This window comes from Macrotis lagotis, chromosome 2 (assembly GCF_037893015.1).
Source record: "Macrotis lagotis isolate mMagLag1 chromosome 2, bilby.v1.9.chrom.fasta, whole genome shotgun sequence".
In the NCBI taxonomy this organism is placed as follows: Eukaryota; Metazoa; Chordata; class Mammalia; order Peramelemorphia; family Peramelidae; genus Macrotis; species Macrotis lagotis.
In genome coordinates, this window is record NC_133659.1 from 291,040,068 (window position 1) to 291,058,892 (window position 18,825).

Below are 18,825 nucleotides of genomic sequence, written 5' to 3' on the forward strand. Positions count from 1 at the left end.
TCCTCTTGTGATCCCCTTTCCTAAGTTTATCCTTACTCTGTAGTTTATCCCTCTAACCTTGAATAGTTTTTTTCTTTGTAGACTCCTTTTGACTCTTGGTATTTGACGCAAAACTTGCAAAGTATGTAGTGGAGGAGGGAGGAAGAGTCTTCATTCTATCATTCAAGAAACAGATGAGGGGAGAGAGAGGAGAGCAGGGCGGAAGGGTGCAGAGAAGTACATAAAGGGTATTAGATTTTGAAATGAGCTAAAGGCACTTTCAAAGCAAGTATTTCAAATGCTCTGAAGATTGAAATTATCGTTTGATGCAGTGTGTAGTAAAAAAGTTCTAGATTTGGGAGCTGCATGACTTTGATTTTAGTGTTAATCTTGACACAAATTATTGGTGACTTGAGGGAATTTATTTAATCTAAGCTTCAGTTTCCTCATATGAAAAATAAAAGAATTGTATCTGGCTATCTGCATCACCTCTGTAAATTCTCAGTCTTGTGACTCATTCGCCATTTTTTTTTTACAAGGCAATGGGGTTAGGTCACTTGCCAAGGTCACACAGTTAGATAATTATTAAATGTCTAAGGTTGGATTTGGACTCAGGTCATCCACTGTGCCACCTAGCTGCCTAACTTAATTCTCCATTTAAGTACCATATTTCCTCATGTATAAGATGCACCCTTTTTTTGGAAAAACTTGGAATCTAAAAACCGGAAGCATCTTATACAGTGGTTACAGATTATTTTTATTTGCATTTCCCACTTTTTTGCACTTGTCTTTGGGCTTGTTTCACATTGGTTACTGATCTATTGGGTGACATTTTCCCATGTTCTGCCTAGAAATGGCTCAGAAAAGATTTTTGTCCAGTGCTGAATTCAAGTTCAGAGTGATCCACTTTGCAAAAGTGAATAGAAATTGTGCTGCTGAACAGAAGTTTGGTCCTCCTCCAGCTGATAAAACAATCTGAGACTTGCTCTGGGAAGAAGAAACCCAACCGAAAACTTACCAGCAGAAGAAGGCCAGGAGAGGCGAGGCAGCCAAATATCCCAGGTTCGAGAGACAATTAAAGATGTGAATTGAAGAGAAAAGGGCCAGTGGAATTCCTGTGTCCACAAAGATGGTTCAGCAGGAGGCCAGAAGAATTGCTGATGAAAAAGAAGTGACTGATTTCCAAAGAAGACAAAATTGGTGCTTCAGGTTCATGAAACAGAATGGACTAAGCATGCGTCCACTCACCAGACTTGCCCAGGGAGCGCTTGTGGTCAACTGCAGGTCAGAGCCAGGCAGGAGAGTGGTCAGAGCCTCTCCTAGGACAGTGATTCACCATCAAACAGATGAGAACGAGCTAATGGATGGGAGTTTTGATAGTGATGAGGAGTTGTATTAATTTTATGATGAATAAAACTTGAGTTCAATAATTTTATGTAATATTTTTTTTTTCAAGTTTTGGGCCCCAAAATTAAGGTGCATCTTATATATGGAAGTGTCTTTTTACATGGCGGAGTATCTTATATAGCCTCATAAAGAGTCTACTTTGAAAGATAGCATTCATTTGGATATATAAATTCTGTCGTGTTATATTTTTTTAAGGCAAAGTACAAGATATGTTAAAAATGGATAGTCTTGGGATAGCTAGTTGGTGTAGTGTGTATAGAGCACCAGCCCTGGAGTCAGGAGGATCTGAGTTCAAATTGGCCTCAGACATTTAATAGTTACCTAGCTGTGTGACCTTGGGCAAATCATTTTGCCCCATTGCCTTGCCATCCCCCCCAAAATGAGTAGTCTTGTGTTTCTGTCGATTTAAGATGAAATTTAGCATCAAGAGGCTTTGAGTTCAATTCAGCATTTATTATGCAGGTACCTATATGGAAGTCATTGCCCTAGGAAAAATGAGTGCCTTTAATATAGCTCACATCCTGGGGAAAGATATAGAACATGTATCCAAAGTATATACAAAGTAATTTCTAGGAGAAAATTTTGAGACTCACACTAAGAAGCCATAGTAAAGTAAAAAAGTAAAGGCAAGTATAGGCAAGTAAAAAAGGAAGAAAAAATCGGTACAAATAGAATATGGGTTGTCCATTTTTTTAAAAAATATAATCAGGGTGACAGGCAAAGATAACAAGCTTACAAAATGACTTTTTTCAAGAAAGAAAAAGCATGAATGACTAACAGTTTAACCTCTTAAGTTCCCATGCTGTTGTTTTATTTAGTGGGGTCCAATTTCTTGTGACCCTGTGGGCATTTAGGGCTTTCTTGGCAGAGATATTGGAGTGGTTTGCCATTTCTTTCTTTCTCTCTCTCTCTCTCTCTCTCTCTCTCTCTCTCTCTCTCTCTCTCACTTTCTGTTTTTTGTTTTGTTTTGTTTTGGTAAGGCAATGGGATAATGTGACTTGCCCAAGGCCACAGAGCTAGGTAATTATTAAGTGTCTGAGACTGGATTTGAACTCCAGGGCCAGTGCGCTATCCACTGTGCCACCTAGCCACCCCAAGACTATCCATTTTTAACACATCTTGTACTTTGCCTTAAAACAGGCCTCTCTCTAAAAAACACTGCTACAGAATTTATATATCCAAATGAATGTTGTCTTTCAAAGGAGTCTCCTTATGAGGCTATACAACACATTTCCTCATTTATAAGACACCTCCCACCATTTCTTTCTCCAGTGGATTATGGCAAACAAAAGTTAAGTGACTTGCCCAAGGTCATCCAGCTAATGGGTGTCTAAGGCTGGATCTTAACTTTTGTCTTCCCTGACTCCTGGCCCACGGTTCCATCTACTGAGTCATCTAGCTAGCACAGGGCTATTTGTAACTGGGAAAAAAGGTAGCAAAATATGCCTTAAATTGTTTCTCTAAAAGCCATCGTTTGTCCCTCTATTCAAAGATACCTCTGAAAACCTTCCCAAATAATGCCCGAATTCCATGACCCTGACAAAATAATTATTTCACCTCCTGATTGGTTTAAGTAAATAGTTTGTACTATCTTGTATTAAAGTCAAATTTATTCATTTGGTTATGGTCTTAACCCATTTTTTTAAAATCCAGTTTTCCTTATAGGGCTTTTTATTTGACAATTCCAGGAAGAGAACAGGAAAGAACAATGAGCCAGATCTAATTAGACAAAAATATCATAGGGGATACATATAACATTTTATACTTAGGTTTAAAAATTGTATAAACACAGAGTGAGGAGAGGTTGTTAGATAAGACTTTGTAGCAGTGAAGAAAATTGAGGTTCTTTTTACATACCTCACCCTCCAAAAGAACTCACAGCATCATGTGGTCTGAGGCTGGACTAATAAGAGATCAGGACAAAGACTAATAGGGTCTTGCCTAGTTACCCTGATCAATCCACATCTGGGCTATTTGATTTAATGCATAAGACCTTATTGGAGGCAGGACATTATCAAACTGGAGTACATCTCAAAAGCAGAGAACTGAAAAAAACACAGTAGGAAAGAATTAGAAATGAGCTTTTAAAGAGGATATCTGAGTAATCTACAATTATTTGAAGAGCTTTCATATGACAGTGGAATTGGACTTTATTTGGGGGTCCAGAGGGTAGAACTGGGAAGTGATTGAAAGCTACAATTAGATATTGTAACAGATTTTGGCTCAATATATGGAAAATTTTGTCAGCACTACAAAGAAGATAAACATTCTAAAATGGGAGATGGTTGCCTAAGGCGTTAGTAGCCTCCCTTTATTAAGAGAATTGTCTTCAATCTTGGAAAGACTGGATCAATAGGTTGTTAATGTTTTTTATAGTCTGTATAATGATAAATTCTCTTTACTCTTTGTTGATTTGTTCTCAAATACAGCAAAATCCTATTTTTAAAAATTATTTTCCTTTCATCTTGAGTTTAGTTGCTCTTATTACTTTACAGCATATACAAAAATACATATATGTTCATATTCATGATATGCATGTGTATTTACATGAATAATTTATTAAAGCTAGTGTTTGCAGTTATTTCAGTGAATTTTGTGGACTCACTGACATGGGCACTCTGCAGTGATATAGATTACAACCCATCTGTAGCTTTTTAATCTATCTCTTAAGTGATCACACATATGTATTCAAATTGTCATTATTTGGAGTCATAATTATATTAACATGATTCTAGGCCAGTGGAATTATATACAATTTTAATAATATGAACCATTTGGGGGAGTCACAGTTTATAGTAATTGAAATCTGTCAATGATCCCAAACTTCCTCTGAATAGAGGATTCACTTAAAATGTTGGAGGCCTTCTCTAGGATTCTTGAAATTATGAGGTACTAGTTCCACACTATTAATTTATCCCCATTCTCAAAACAAGTCTAACTTGCTTCCTTTTTTGGTAATACATATCTTTTATGCCACTTCTACGTACAATTCTGGCTTGGTCATGTACTGCAGCCTACTTAACCTCCATCTTTCCTGTAGTCTTAGGGTGACTTGCAGTTTTGATTCTTTGATTGTTATCTGTAGGTATATGGTAGCACATTAAGAAATATTGGTGATAATAAGGTGAGGTTTTTTTTTGTTTGTTTGTTTGTTTCAAAACTGCCTTAGGGTCATTATAACCATGTAGTTTAGTAGTCTTTATTTTTAAATGTGTACATCAAACCCTTGCTTAGAAATGTTAGTAGCCTATTGCTTCACTCAACTTAGATCACTTTGGTTACCTTGCCAGAACCCTAACGTTTCAATACCTTTTCAAGGAATAAGGGCTGTCTTTATCAGAAATAAATGCTTCATCTTATTCAGGTATCTAAAGTTGTTTACAGAGTTTTTAAATCTCTTTAATTACTTTTATAAACAAATATATCACTATATCTTATGTATATTTATATATCATGACTAGATTTTTCACTTTCAGTTATAACTGAGATGATATATGTGAAAGTACTTTGAAAACTGTAAATCACTTCATAAATATATTTTTAGTGAATATAGACACTGAATTTGTCATTTCATTGGTATAAAGATGTCCCAGATAAGGAAATGCCCTCTTCCAGTGCAGTTTAGCCCCTTCTCTACAACTTGAGATCCTAGAAAATTGCCTGGAGCACTGAAAGGTGAAATGACTTCCCTAGAATGTCAGAAGAAGAACTTGAACTGTTTCTCCTGTCTCTGAGGACAGCTGTCCACACCACCCGACTGAATTAGCTGAATCAGCTAACATTTATGAAGCACTTAGTTAAAGACTGGGGATACAAAGAAAGACAAAAATAGTCTCTCCTCATTTTGGGGGAGCAGGTTGCAAGGCAATGGAGGGATTAAGTGGCTTGCCCAAGGTTACATAGCTAAGTAATTATTTTGATTTCAACTTCGGTACTCCTGACTCCAGGGTCAATGTCTTATCCACTGTATCACCTAGCTGCTCCTAATGGTCCCTTCTCTTAAAGGGACACAGCACATACACTGACTACATACAGGATAAATTGGGAGTAGTCTCAGGTTTGTACTGTTTTCATTCCTTTGTAAACTGGTTAATCACACAAAGGGCTGAAGTCTGACAGGAAAACAGTATATGGCAATAGAATTCACAATCTTGGTCTCTTTTAAATCATCTGAGCTTCATTGAGACTCTTTAGCAACATTAACTTCTTCACAGAAAAGATATCAGTTTGGCACATTTTGCAGGTTTATCATGCATGTTATGTTTTAATGTTCCTTATGTGATCAGTTTTTGAGGGTCTTAATAAACTAAATAAAAATAAAGTATTCTTTTTTATATTCAAAAGTACATAAAAGTATTCTTTTTTTTACTGTATCCTCTTTATATATATAAAATGTTAATCTTTTCCTTTTTTTTTCTTTTTTCCATGTAAAGACAATAGTTGAACTTGCAGAGACAGGAAGTCTGGACCTCAGTATATTCTGCAGTACCTGTTTGGTAGTATTTTCTCTTTCTTTTTCATATAAAATATAACAGCATGGTAAATATGGAAGCATTTTAAAATAGATTTGAGTTAGTTTTTAAAAAAAAAGTTTTGTTTTTTTAATATGGTTTTTCTTTTTCAAGCCCAATAGTAAATCAACCACAGATTTATTGGATAATTTTAACAATAACATTTTCCCAGAATGATTTGGATGGCATTTGCTCTAACTCTCAATGTAATTTCCATCATTAATATCATAATCATCATGCAGAATCCATGTATGGTTAAGCTGTTCAATTCATCCATTTTTGTTCCTTAGTATAAATTAGAAAATATGTTGTTACTGTTTATCTGTATTAATTTTACCAAGCTCTACGGTTTTGAACTATTTTCTCATGTTTTAAATGTTTAATTCTTCTCCCATCACATTTGTGCTTTAAGTTCCATATTTTGTATGACTTGACTATTTGGTTCTGTGTCTTAATCTCAAATTAATTTTTGTGTTAAGTTTATGGTGTTGACAAAATTTTATGTTTCCAGACATGCTTACATGAGGTTTTTGTAGACTCATTTCTTCTCTGAATATATATTTAACAAAACTGAAGTTTAAAGATTATCCTTTTTTCCTCAACATTTACAACCAGCCTTTCTTGTGCCATTTTTCAGTGGAAATATTGTTCTGACAACAAAACCAAGAACATGTGTTGCCTACACAGTTCTCATATGGTGAACAAAATTATTTATATAGTATTTCATCACGAATAACTTTTTATAAAATGCTTAAGATATTTAGTGGAAAGAATTATTTTTTTCATTAAATAGTATAATCCCAGTACTTTTAATAAGTTATATACTGGTTAGTGAACTCAATGATAACAAAATTAAGAACTTGTCATAAATAGAGATGTTTATTTATTACCTGAATCAAACCCTTCGCTCTTCTTCAAATTCATTTCTTTCAAGAAACATCTGAGAACTCTTCCCGTTAGACCAAGCCTTTCTTTGGTTGCCCATGGCATTTCATTTGTCCCATTGATTATTTGTGTCTTATCCTTTCAATTTATTAATTTTTTTCATCTTTTTTTTCTTTATTTTTTCTTTTTTAGGTATTTTTTTTTTGGCATGGCAAATGGGGTTAAGTGACTTGCCCAAGGCCATACAGCTAGGTAATTATGAAGTGTCTGAGGCCGTATTTGAACTCAGGTACTCCTGTCTCCAGGGCCAGTGTTCTATCTTGCCCCAATTTTTTCATCTTTTAAGTTCAGCTTTTTTAATCTTTTGTTTTCAAGGAAATTAGAATTTTTTGATGCAAATTAACAATAATTTTGTTATTGCCAGCTTAAAATCTTGGCAGCAGAGACATGGTTAAAAAAGTAATATTTTTTTCAATTTTTTAAATTTTTTTTCCAAAGCATAGAAATAAGTAAGAACAGAGAATGTGTTTTGCCCTCATCTCCCTAACAGTACCTAGCAAAGCATCTTCTGTGGGTGCTCAAAACTGTCTATAGACTGTAAAAAATGAAGTTTTCCTGAAAAGATCAAAGTTTTATTTTTTTTTAAAAATTCTGGTTTAAGCATCAAAAAACCCTACATTGAATTTTTTAAAAAGCAAATGTAAACATTTTTATTTCTATTTTTATATCCAAATTTTGTCTTAGAGTACCTCCTTGAGAGGCAAAATAAATTCTTTGGCATTTATTATTGTCTTTGCTTGTTTTTAGTTTTTATTTTTTATGTTACTCTTTACACTCAGTAGATAGGTTGCCATCTTCTATGGGGGATTAAACTTAGATTTTGACTCTGCTTGAAATTATAGATAATAATACAATGAATCTCAGGTTTAACTTAATATATACTTAATATTTGGTGGTGCTACTTATTCTTGCCACAGCAAAATAATTTTAAAACCACATCCAAATTAGTGGTATCTTACCAATACTTCTGATCAATAACTAATGAGAAGCAACATAAATTAAATTTATTTCCGGCATATATTAGAAGCAAACATCGTCATATTATAATTATTGATACTGGCAGAGACCAGACCAGTTTTTCAGAATATGAGTGATTGATTCCTCTACATACTTTACTGTTGTTATTTGTGATGATTTCATATTGCCAACTTCATACAGTTTCAAATATTAGAAATAATAAATGTTTCCTTTCCTTGCTATCGAGATCTCCTTCCCTTAAGTCAGTAATGTCCAAAGCGTCTCTAAAAACCTGAGCATTTTTCCCTTATACTTTCTTAGGTATATGGGAGCTGCAGCAGGAGAAATGCTGCTCCTTAGTAAAAAAAAAAAAAGCTGTCTTGAGACTAAGGTTTGTTACTTTGCAGATGTTTACATTTTTAGTGACTGGGACTCATAAATTCTTTTGTTTCTATCTCATAGTGCTTTTTGTTTCTTTTTTCCTTTTAACTAAAGCATCAACTAATGTGCTCTCTAAAAAAAAGTGCAAATAAATTTACTTCCAGTTTTCATCATGAAACAGTTCACAAATTTGACATGTTTTATTTTTTGGCACCTGAGATGTGGATTAATTGTAAATCAGTTACAGTTTGCCTTAAATTCTGTATTCAGAGCACTGTGCTAGATTCTAGGAGAAATAAAAAAGTTTAGATGAATTGGGACCTGATGGCCTTAGTTGTATGATCTTTTTTAAATGTTTTGTTTTGGGAAATTAGAATTTTGTGATAGCAGTTTATAATGATTTTCTTGTGTGTTTATTAACTATAAATCTTGCCATCAGAGCCATTATATTTGTATTTTTTCAGGGTGAATACTGTAAATTGTTTAGCTTTCCTTGTTCTTACTATAGGGTTTATAATTCTGCTTTAAAATCTACCTTTTAACAGATACGGAAGCCAGTGAGGTCCAAACATTGTGGTGTGTGCAATCGATGTATAGCAAAATTTGATCATCATTGCCCATGGGTGGGTAATTGTGTAGGTAAGCATGTTGGTAATTGTTTAAATATGTTGCCTGTTTTAATTCAGTGAGCCTTTGAAGAGAAATATTAGAATAGACCAACTTCAACCTCCTCTATTAACAGATAAACTGAAGGTTGAGCCTGCTTATCTACTTTGCCTTCCCTTTCCCCAGCCATGCAACACATCCTTTTTCCTAGGTGTCCTATGTAAGTAAGGCATCCTAGTTGAAAGAGAATTCATTAGGTTGAGAGAGAGATTGGAAAGTCATTGTTCAAGAAGTGTCTTGATTTGAGAGAGAATTCAAACATTGCTGTACCCCTAGGTTGTGCCCAGATTCTCATTATTTCATCCTATTGCCTAATAATGAGCTTACAAAGAATAAAAATACAGTGTTCATTGAAAGAATAGTGTGCTTGGAGAAAGAAAAGAATAAAAATACTTCTTCTGTTTCCAGTATGTCAGACAGCTAGATAATGGAAGGGAGAAAGCAAATGAAAAAGACATCAATGACAGTATAGGAAACATGGTATCCAAAAAAAGACACAGAAATGGAAAAAAGATGTTTTAGAAAAATTGACTAAAACATTCTTTTTAAATCGTGTTAATAAGCTTAATTCTCCTTTCCCTCCCCAAAGAGTAAGAGAATCCTTAGGGTATTTTTCCTTTGCTTCATTAGTAATATTTTTCCAGTATGAATGTGATAGTTTTATTTTTATATGTAATATTAGAGATTTATTAATGTTTTGAGAGCCTTCACTTAAAAGTCATTGGGTTTTGTTTTGTTTTCAAAAATATTGTTATAGCATATAGCATAACTGTTGCAATAGTTGCTCTGAATCAATTCCATTTTGTATTGTGCCAAGAAAATTTATCCACATCTTCGTTGATGTTTGATTTTTTCCTTAGGAATAAAAATTGATTGCTTCTGTATTACTCTCTAGGAGCAGGCAACCATCGCTACTTCATGGGCTATTTGTTTTTCTTGCTCTTTATGATCTGCTGGATGATTTATGGTTGTATTTCATGTGAGTATAATTACTATTCTACTTTCTTAAAAGTTAAATTTTCAAATACTTGCTTATTCAATTGTATGTCTATATTATAAAACTATGTTCATTGCTAATGTTCATGCATTGTATCTTTTCAAAGGTTTCAGTATGGTGACATAAATAAAATGATACTGTTGGTATTACAAGGTAGTTTGCTAAAGCAATAAAAAAGTGACCAATAGCTATTTCTTTTTATAATTAATTTGAACTACCTTTTGAATGTAATTATAACTAAGCTTAGTCCCAGAAAAGAGTTGAGAAAATGCACTTCCCTCCATGGGCATGGATTATCATAAATGTTTTGGTACAGTTGATACTCTGGTTGGTTTTGCTGAATTTTCTCCCCTCTATTTTATAAGTGATAACTTATTGGGGAAGTGCAGAATATATTTGTAAATAATTAGAAGTATCAATAAAAGAAAATAAAACAAAAAAATATTCTTTGACAGAATTTAGAAAAACTTCCAGGTAAATTTCTGGCATTTTTCATTATCTTTTATTGAAAAAAATAGTTTGCTGAGATGGGCAAGCAGGATGTTTATAAATTCTGAAATGTATTTGAAAATAAGGCATATTTGAAAATAAGGCATGCATGGGCTTTTTAAAGATATTTTAAAATGTATTCAGATAAAAGTATGTTTTTTCATCTGATAACATAGATGTGGATAATTGTCTTATGAAAATCATTTGAAAGAGACTTAAATGAAGAAGTCAGTTATGATACTTCAGAGTGGTAGGTATCAAAGTTTGACAGTTACTGACATAGAAAGATGTGTTTCTGCAAGATTTGAAAAGTCTGTGCAAAGCAGTTCCTTAATTTCCTCTCTCTCTCACCCTGCTCCCTAAACAAGTAAGGAACACCTTATAGATAAACTAGAGATACAATTCCAGTAGAGAAGTCCAAGAATTTGTAAAAGCTTTACTCAGAAGTGGCTGCCATCCTGAACAAGTGAAAGTCTTTTCACTCCTCGTTTTAACGAACTAACAAGCTTCTAGCAAGCCTCTAAAGCATTTTGGATTATAAAAAGAAAACATAAATGAAGACTTTTTCAAGTTACATGTGTACAGCTCAGCTCAAAAATATTATTGTTTGACAAAGAGAAATAACATCCATTTAAAATAGCTTCTAGTCTCTAGTTATAATTTTTACTTTTCCCTGAACATAATCAATTTTAATTAATACTAGAGATGTGCGCTGTTTATGAAAAAATATCAGTTAAAAAATCTTTTTTGGAAGAAGCTTCAGAACAGTGCGTAGCAACTTCTGCTTCTGCTTGGATTACAGACTGGGGCATCCACTGTGAGACTACTTACACAAAAGATGGATTTTGGACATATATCACTCAGATTGCCACGTGTTCACCTTGGATGTTTTGGATGTTTCTGAACAGTATTTTTCACTTCATGTGGGTTGCTGTATTACTCATGTGTCAGATGTATCAGGTATGAGAAAACCATTCACTATGATTCAATGCTAGTCTTGGAAATTTATTTAAGATTGTTTTCTAATAATCCATCTTTATATTTTTCTGCTTTATAAAACTTCTTTCTCATAACTTATTTGTGAGTGAGAGCTGAATGAAATATTGCCCATTTTTAAAGTGCTTACCATATGTGCCAAGTATTCCATTAGGGTGAGAGATACAAATAGAAAAACATGGGGAAGCTAGGGAGCACAATGAATAGAGCACTGACCCTGGAGTCAAGAGGACCTGAGTTCAGAACTTTTGAATTCCTTTGGGGAAAAAAAAACCAGGGTCAGCTAGGTGGTGCAGTGGATAGAGCACCAGCCCTGGAGTCAGGAGTACCTGAGTTCAAATCCAGCCTCAGACACTTAATAATTACCTGTGTGGCCTTGGGTAAGCCACTTAACCCCATTTGCAACTTAGAAAAAGAAAGAAATAAAAGAAAAAAAAAACAAACATGAAATTCAATTATTTGTATTTTAAATATTTCTCAACTTATATTTCATTTAATTTTTTTCAGTCAGTAGTGTCAAGAAATCATTTATCTTCAAATGCAAAGGCCATCACAACCTGGCTTTAACTTATCTTATTGATTGACTGATTGAAAGCTCTGCTTAAATGCTACTTCTAACAAGAAACATTCAAGTCCCCTTCCCCCTAGTTCTTCTGTACCCTTTCCCCAAAGGATATTTATTACTTATTTTGTCTGTATTATTTTCTGTGTACATAGGATGTAACCTCCTTAAGGTCAGATTATTTAGCTTTTGCTTCTTCTGCATCTAATCCAGTGCCTTCCCCATAGTAATTAAGCACTCAAAAAATGCTTGTTCAGTGATGAAAATTGTATTTAAAATATTCAGATGAATTATTAGCTTAATTTTTTCTGTCTCATAGATATCATGTTTAGGTATTACTACAAATGAAAGGATGAATGCCAGAAGATATAAGCACTTTAAAGTTACAACAACTTCTATTGAAAGCCCATTCAAGTAAGCAAATATTAATAGGTTTTGTATGTTTTCTTATTTTTTAGATATTTGTAAGGTTTCTTTTTGATTGTTTAGCAGATTTCCTACAGATAATTCAGATAATTTGGCATCTGGGAATTTATCTCTGAAGAGAAGTTAAAATTGTAACGTTGGAAATTTGCTTTTCTTTAAGAACATTTATTTTTGCCCATGTGATTGCAGAAATACTGCTAGCATTCTAGGTAAATTTCTTCTCATAATTAATTGCATTTAATTTAATGGTGCCTGATGGCAAAAGTAAATTCAAATTTTATGATCCTGTCAGTGACATAATTTTGGTGTTTAAATAAAAGTGAATGACTTCTTTTATGTCTTTGAGTGTTAACTGGGCTCTTTTCATTCAGATCTGCTTTGTTAGATTCCCATCTGCATCTTCCTTTAAATGAAAATTAAAAGCTGGCAAATCTAAAAAAGAAAAACTGGATAGGACTTCTCTTGTGAGAGAATTGATTGTGAAAATAAACTCACCTGTTTTGCAGATTTGTAGTTGAGAGTTTGAACTTCCATGTTCCCTTGTGCCTCTTACTGTTTATTTTCTTTGTTATTCTTTTAACTTTATACCAGGTGTAGGTATCTGTATATTTTGTCATATACATTTTCCCTAAATTTTAAAGAAATTTATTTCCTTCAGTTGCTAAAATATTTGTGATTTTTTTCATTATTGAGAGGATTTCCCCCAAGTCAGTCATTAAATAACCTGGGAAAGCTGTTACACAACTGTTTTTTGAAATAGCATTTGACACCTAATTATTAAAGAAATTTGCATTAAAAACCTTTTATGGCATTGTTATATGCCTATTAAACTAGGAAAACTAAGAAAAATTATAAAATTGAATTTTGTGGGTGAATTAATGGATTGGACTTATTCATTGTAAATTGATTTTTTTGTCTCTGTAAATTGATTTTTGTCTCTGTGAATATGAGTCGGATGACATTTAACAGCTAGATATACAGTGAATAGAGTACTGGACCTAGAGTCTGGAAGACCTGAATTCAAATTTGGCCTCAGATACTGGGCTAGTCACTTAACCTGTCTGCCTCAGTTTTCTCATCTTTAAAATAAGCTAGAGAAAGAAATGGCAAAACACAGCATTGTCTTTACCCAAGAAAACCCCAAATGGTCATGAAGAGTTGAACACAACTGAACCACTGAACAACAGAAAACATTTAGCAGTATAACACCAAGTTGTCCATTTTGGTGATCTATTTTTAGCAGTTGTTTTTTGATAGTTGGATCCTGAAAGAAGGAAAAAGGGTGGGGGGACTTAAAATTTTACATAAATTTCTTTATTTGCCATGCATTATCTCCCTTAAGATAACTCTTCTTTTACCAGGAGATTGAGACTTGGTTTTAAATAACTTATTCAACCTAGGGCTTCTGATTGTAAATCCAAGTGACTTTTCCATTGTACCCCATTGCCTCTCAGAATGGTGTGTAGCTCCATGCTGTCTAGTTTGAGAGTAACTGAAAGACCTGCCCAAAAATATTTTCTTAAAAAGCTCCTGTGTGGTGCGGTATTACCCTAACAGACATTTTGTGCTTTTGCTTCCTAGCCATGGATGTCTAAGAAACATTATAGACTTCTTTGAATTCCGATGCTGTGGCCTCTTTCGTCCTGTCATTGTGGACTGGACTAGACAGTATACAATAGAGTATGACCAAATTTCAGGATCTGGCTACCAGCTGGTGTAGCACCCCCTTTGTCCTGTGAGCGAGTCTTCTCTGAGTGACGCCTGGAAAGAGTGGCTGTCTGTTTCTTTCTCACTCGAATCCACACCCTTGGAACAATAGCATGCTCTGTGTGGGGCTAACCCTGAATCTTATGGCACCTTCTTTTGGTCAGCTTTATTAATAAAAGCAAGCGTGGACAGAACACACTGCCACTGCTGAAAACGGAGGAGAAAGACTTGCAGGACAGCACTCATCTTAGTGTGGGATTTCACCGCGTCCTCATCTTTTTGGTTTTCATTCTTGGAATACTCTACACAAGAAGCACCACTTGATTACAAAGTTGGCAGAGGCTACACAGATCAGAAATACTCGATTCAAGTGAAGCTGAGAGGTGTAGTAAAATACTGTGTTTGATGATGCAGGTTGATGTTAATAACATTGCGTTTAGTTCTAGGGCTGGGGTCTTAATTCACTTGAGTATTATGTACATTGAAAAATGTGCATTTGAAGACTGTGATGAAAATTATGTTGTTTTATTTGGGATCCACTGTAAGACTGCTATTTATGAATGAATGACACAAGAAAATAATGTTCACAAGAAACGTGCTGCATATGGTTTATTCCTGTCAGCTGATAAAAAGCTGATCTATCTATAGTACAGTGAAATAATTGTAAAAACTTTTTTCTGAGGTTGTGTGGTCTGATAATAACTTGCATGAGTACAGTAAGTCACTTTCCTTTGTTTAAGCTTAAAAGCCCTCACACAAGTGCATGATACGCCTCTGAATGTGTAGGTTAGAAGATATGATCTGATGACCTAAATAAATTGGAAGTGAATTTGATATGTTAAATATCATAGCAACAGTTTTCAAAATTATGTTACCTGAACACTGGAAATAATCCAAGTACCAAAACAAAACCGAAAAACCTAAGAAACAAAGGAAAGGTGATATTTTCAAGGAGAAACCATATAAGTAGAATCAAAGAAGTGAGTGAAAAAGCTCAGTGACCTAAAGAACTCACTTTCTTTCCTTTTAGTTCATTGTTGCAATATAAATTGTAGTCTTAATAATGAAATTCAGGGAAAAAAAAAAAAGATGATCCCTGCAGATAGCATGCGTGAATAACAGAAAACCTAGTGGTTCATTCTGATAACGATGGCTTGTCAGCAAGTGGAATTTAGCCCCCAAATATAGCTAAATGTTCACAATATGTTTTTAAAAATTTCTTTAAGCTATCTGGAAAAATTTCAGAAAGGCTTTTTACTGTTCAATGTGATGCACTGATCATTTTTGGTTACAGCATTTCATTATACTCATGGTGAACTTTAATTCACTGCTTTCTTAAATATTGTTTACAGAGTGAGACTTGGTTGAGTCCTCTGAAGTGCTGTAGCAAACCAGTGGTTCGAGAAACCTGTGAGAAGAAACAGGGGAGGGGTGGGAGGGGTGGGAGGCTGATAACAGATCCTAGACCCGTGTAAAGAATGTGTATCTGTATATAAATAATTTATCAAATAGTTTTCTCTTTGTGAGTGTGTGTGGTAGTCTATTTAAAATTGCTCATTTCATTTTATCCAACCAAAAAGAATAGGAAAATATCTAATGAGCTTCTAGTGATGTTCAGTATTGCTGTGAATAGGCATTATACCCCGCAAGTTCACTGCATGTCTTTATGCTTGGTAAAATTAGCATTCCCTGTAATATGGAAATTACAGGTATTAAAGCAATCTAGTGGTATTCCCGCCCCTTGCCTTAGGAAGAGGAGCAGTGAAATTGTAAATAGTTAATGTTCAGTATTTGGAAGTACCATTTTTTTCTCTAGTTGTTTTCTTTTTATCACAAAAATGCAACCTTAAAATCTGAAAGTTTTAATATTGGAAAACTGACATCTATATTTTATTTTTAGAAAGGGAAGAGAGAGAGAGGGGTGGCAACAGAGCTGTACCATTTTGTCATAGAAGGTCAAACAACTGGTGAATTTTAAAATTGTCTCTGCTATTTTTAATTATTCATTGGGGGAAAACCTCAGATAATTTTTTTAATTCAGAAGTTATTTATAAAATGCTAGAATTTATTATTTTAACTTTTTATATTTTGAGTCAAATCACATAAAGACTCAGTTGCAATTTTTACATTTTTATCAATGGTTGAGAAACAATGTATAAATGTAAGTGGTTTGATCAAATTTGGATGAGTATTGTTACCATGGTCTTTCTCTGTGGTACAATATTCCTTCTATATGTTTAAAAAAATAAAAAAGACTAGATGAGCTTGTATTTCAGAATAATAGAAATGTCCATTGAATTTACAAGTTTTACCTAGAAAAATATTCTGGTGTTAGGGCAAATGCTGAAATTTTATCTTTCATCTCACAGTAAATTGAGATCTGAAATCCTGAAATGGTCAGAAGGCCAAGAGTCAACTATGCAGCAGTGTACCGTCCATATGATTATTTTAGGGGCCTTATTTGTAGGAAACCCACTTCAGCAATTTTGTGTAAAATTGATCCAGACCAAGAATAGTTCAGATCAGCTGCACTGGACACAGTTAAGTGAGTAGGAGTTTAGTCAGTCTCAGCCCTGACTGTGTACCATTTCTTTGAAGGTTTTTATGTTCTTGTGCCCACCCAACTTAATTTGAAATATTAATGTGCACAATACTGCATCACTACATCTTAGCTATGGATATTTTGTTTTTCTATTTTGTTTATTTATAACTGTGCCAAGTATTATTTTACTACTGTCAGGATCTTGTTGTGTTATATTGTGGAACAAAAACCCTGTAAAATGTTTAATAAATTAGCTCTCCTTACATAAATTAAATCTGTCAGATTTTTGTAAATTATTAATCAAAATAAATATTGACTATTAAATATATGTTTGGTTTATGGTTTTATTATTAACCCCACTCCCCCCAATATGGTTTCTTCGACCAAGAAAATTATGGATCTAAAAGGACCAATGTGTAATTCTCATGTACACATATTTATGAAGAATAAATTTGTATATGAGGAATTTTGAATTGTTACCATTCAGGGAACCATTGGGTTCCATCCATGGGCCATTCAGGGCCCCTTACCAACCTCTCAATAATTAAGCTTTGGTTCAATGCATAGCTTTTTTCCAAAGGTGAAAATGGCTTATCCGGTTTCTTGAGAAAGTAATGCTCTTCCTTCCTTACCTTCCACTCCCCCCCCCAAAACCCCCAATGCATCTTGAGTCATAGGAACCTGATAGAAATAATGAAAGTGAAATTAAGATCTTCACCTATATATGGAAAGTATGTTCATGGACCAGCCAGGGGCCAGTGTCACTGGATCAAAGTGGCATTGAGGATGCAAGGTTTAAGACTTGAAAGAGGTGGGGGGGCTAGGTGGCACAGTGGAGTCAAGAGGACCTGAGTTCAAATACCTTGTCAACAGACACTTAATAATTATGTAGCTGTGAGACCCTGGGCAAGTCACTTAACCCTTTGCCTTGCAAAAAAAAAGGTAGGAGGAGTCTAGGTTATGAAGGGCTTTGAATGTTAAAGCATTTTGTATTTGTTCCTATAGACAATAAGAAACCCCTGGAATAGATGACATGACCAGACCCAAGTTTGAGGAAAATCATCTTGGTGGTTTAATGAGACTGTATTAGAGTAGGGAGAGACAAGAAGCAGGTAGAGGTGATCCAGCTTCTGAGTTTTGCAGGACTAAGTTCAAACAACGCAATAAGATTTCCTCCCAATTCTTATACCAGAATGACATTTCCTCACAGACAGAAATTGGACTAGACCCATAATTGAGTAGAAAGGGAATTAAATTAGTTCCAGAATTGAGTGGCAATAGTGTGATTCACTAAATCCCTTCTACCATTTGTTATTCTAATCCCCTCAAGTTTTAAACTTTAGCTAGGCAGATTCATTTTAAAGAAACTTCCATGAAACATGCCAATCCTCCACAAGTATTCTATTTCTGTGTTCAAGAATCCCCAAATTTAGCTAATTATAATTTTTTCATTCTTAATCTGCTTACCCTATGTCACTATGACCTCTGATCTCTCATGGGTCATCAGCTCTGGCCACACTCAATTCTAGTCTCAACTTCTCGGTGTACTAGCTCAGTTCTATGATCTGCTCTGGTTTCTGTTGCTCCAGAGTTGTCTTAGAGGGTCAGTCACCAAACTCCAATCCTAGACACCATCATTTGCATCCTTCACTACCTACTAGTGTTGCTGGAAGACACTAGGTCCATCATAAATTTCTATCTGGACCCTCACTATTGCAAGACAATCTAACCCCTCCCTCCCTCAATTGATTCTCTATCCCAAAGGTTATCTAAACCTTCCCTTCTTAAGCCTCCAATGCAACTCCCTTCCTGCTGCCCCCCATACCTTGTCAACTGAATAAAAAATTAGCCATCTACTGTGAACTTTCTGTATCATTTTATATCCCTCTGGCATCATCTCCCACTATCTACTCCTCTAATCTCCATGTGGCAGTGATCCTCAAGACCAACCTCTTATATAGATCTTTAATTTTATCCCCTTCTGTCTTCTCTAATGGATTGCTCCCAATATTCAGTCTCATCTTATCTACACTGCCCTTAAAAATGCCTACATCCTTAACTGCCACAAAATCCTGTACCCCACTAGCCATCACCTTTCCTCCTTTCTCAGCCCCCCTCTTGGGGGGACCAATCAATGCCTACATTCCCTTTCTTTTCATCCTCTTATAACCTCTCTTAAATATCTTCTATCTTCAAAAATTGAAATAAATATTCAACTGAAACCAAACTTTCCAAACATCAATGATATCTTAAACTATAC

General features: G+C 34.5%; 1 protein-coding gene across 1 annotated transcript in view; it reads left to right on the plus strand.

Annotated features, from left to right (window-relative positions):
- The window catches only part of ZDHHC17 (zDHHC palmitoyltransferase 17), a 112,760-nt gene extending 95,867 nt beyond the window's left edge, over window positions 1-16,893 (plus strand). Inside the window, exons 12-17 of the mRNA XM_074226471.1 lie at window positions 5,820-5,882; window positions 8,726-8,819; window positions 9,742-9,825; window positions 11,135-11,292; window positions 12,210-12,304; window positions 13,898-16,893. Coding sequence (XP_074082572.1) covers window positions 5,820-5,882; window positions 8,726-8,819; window positions 9,742-9,825; window positions 11,135-11,292; window positions 12,210-12,304; window positions 13,898-14,036 — 633 coding nt within the window. The 3' untranslated portion in view covers window positions 14,037-16,893. The remainder of the gene's footprint in view (window positions 1-5,819; window positions 5,883-8,725; window positions 8,820-9,741; window positions 9,826-11,134; window positions 11,293-12,209; window positions 12,305-13,897) is intronic.
- Window positions 16,894-18,825: the final 1,932 nt, after the last annotated feature.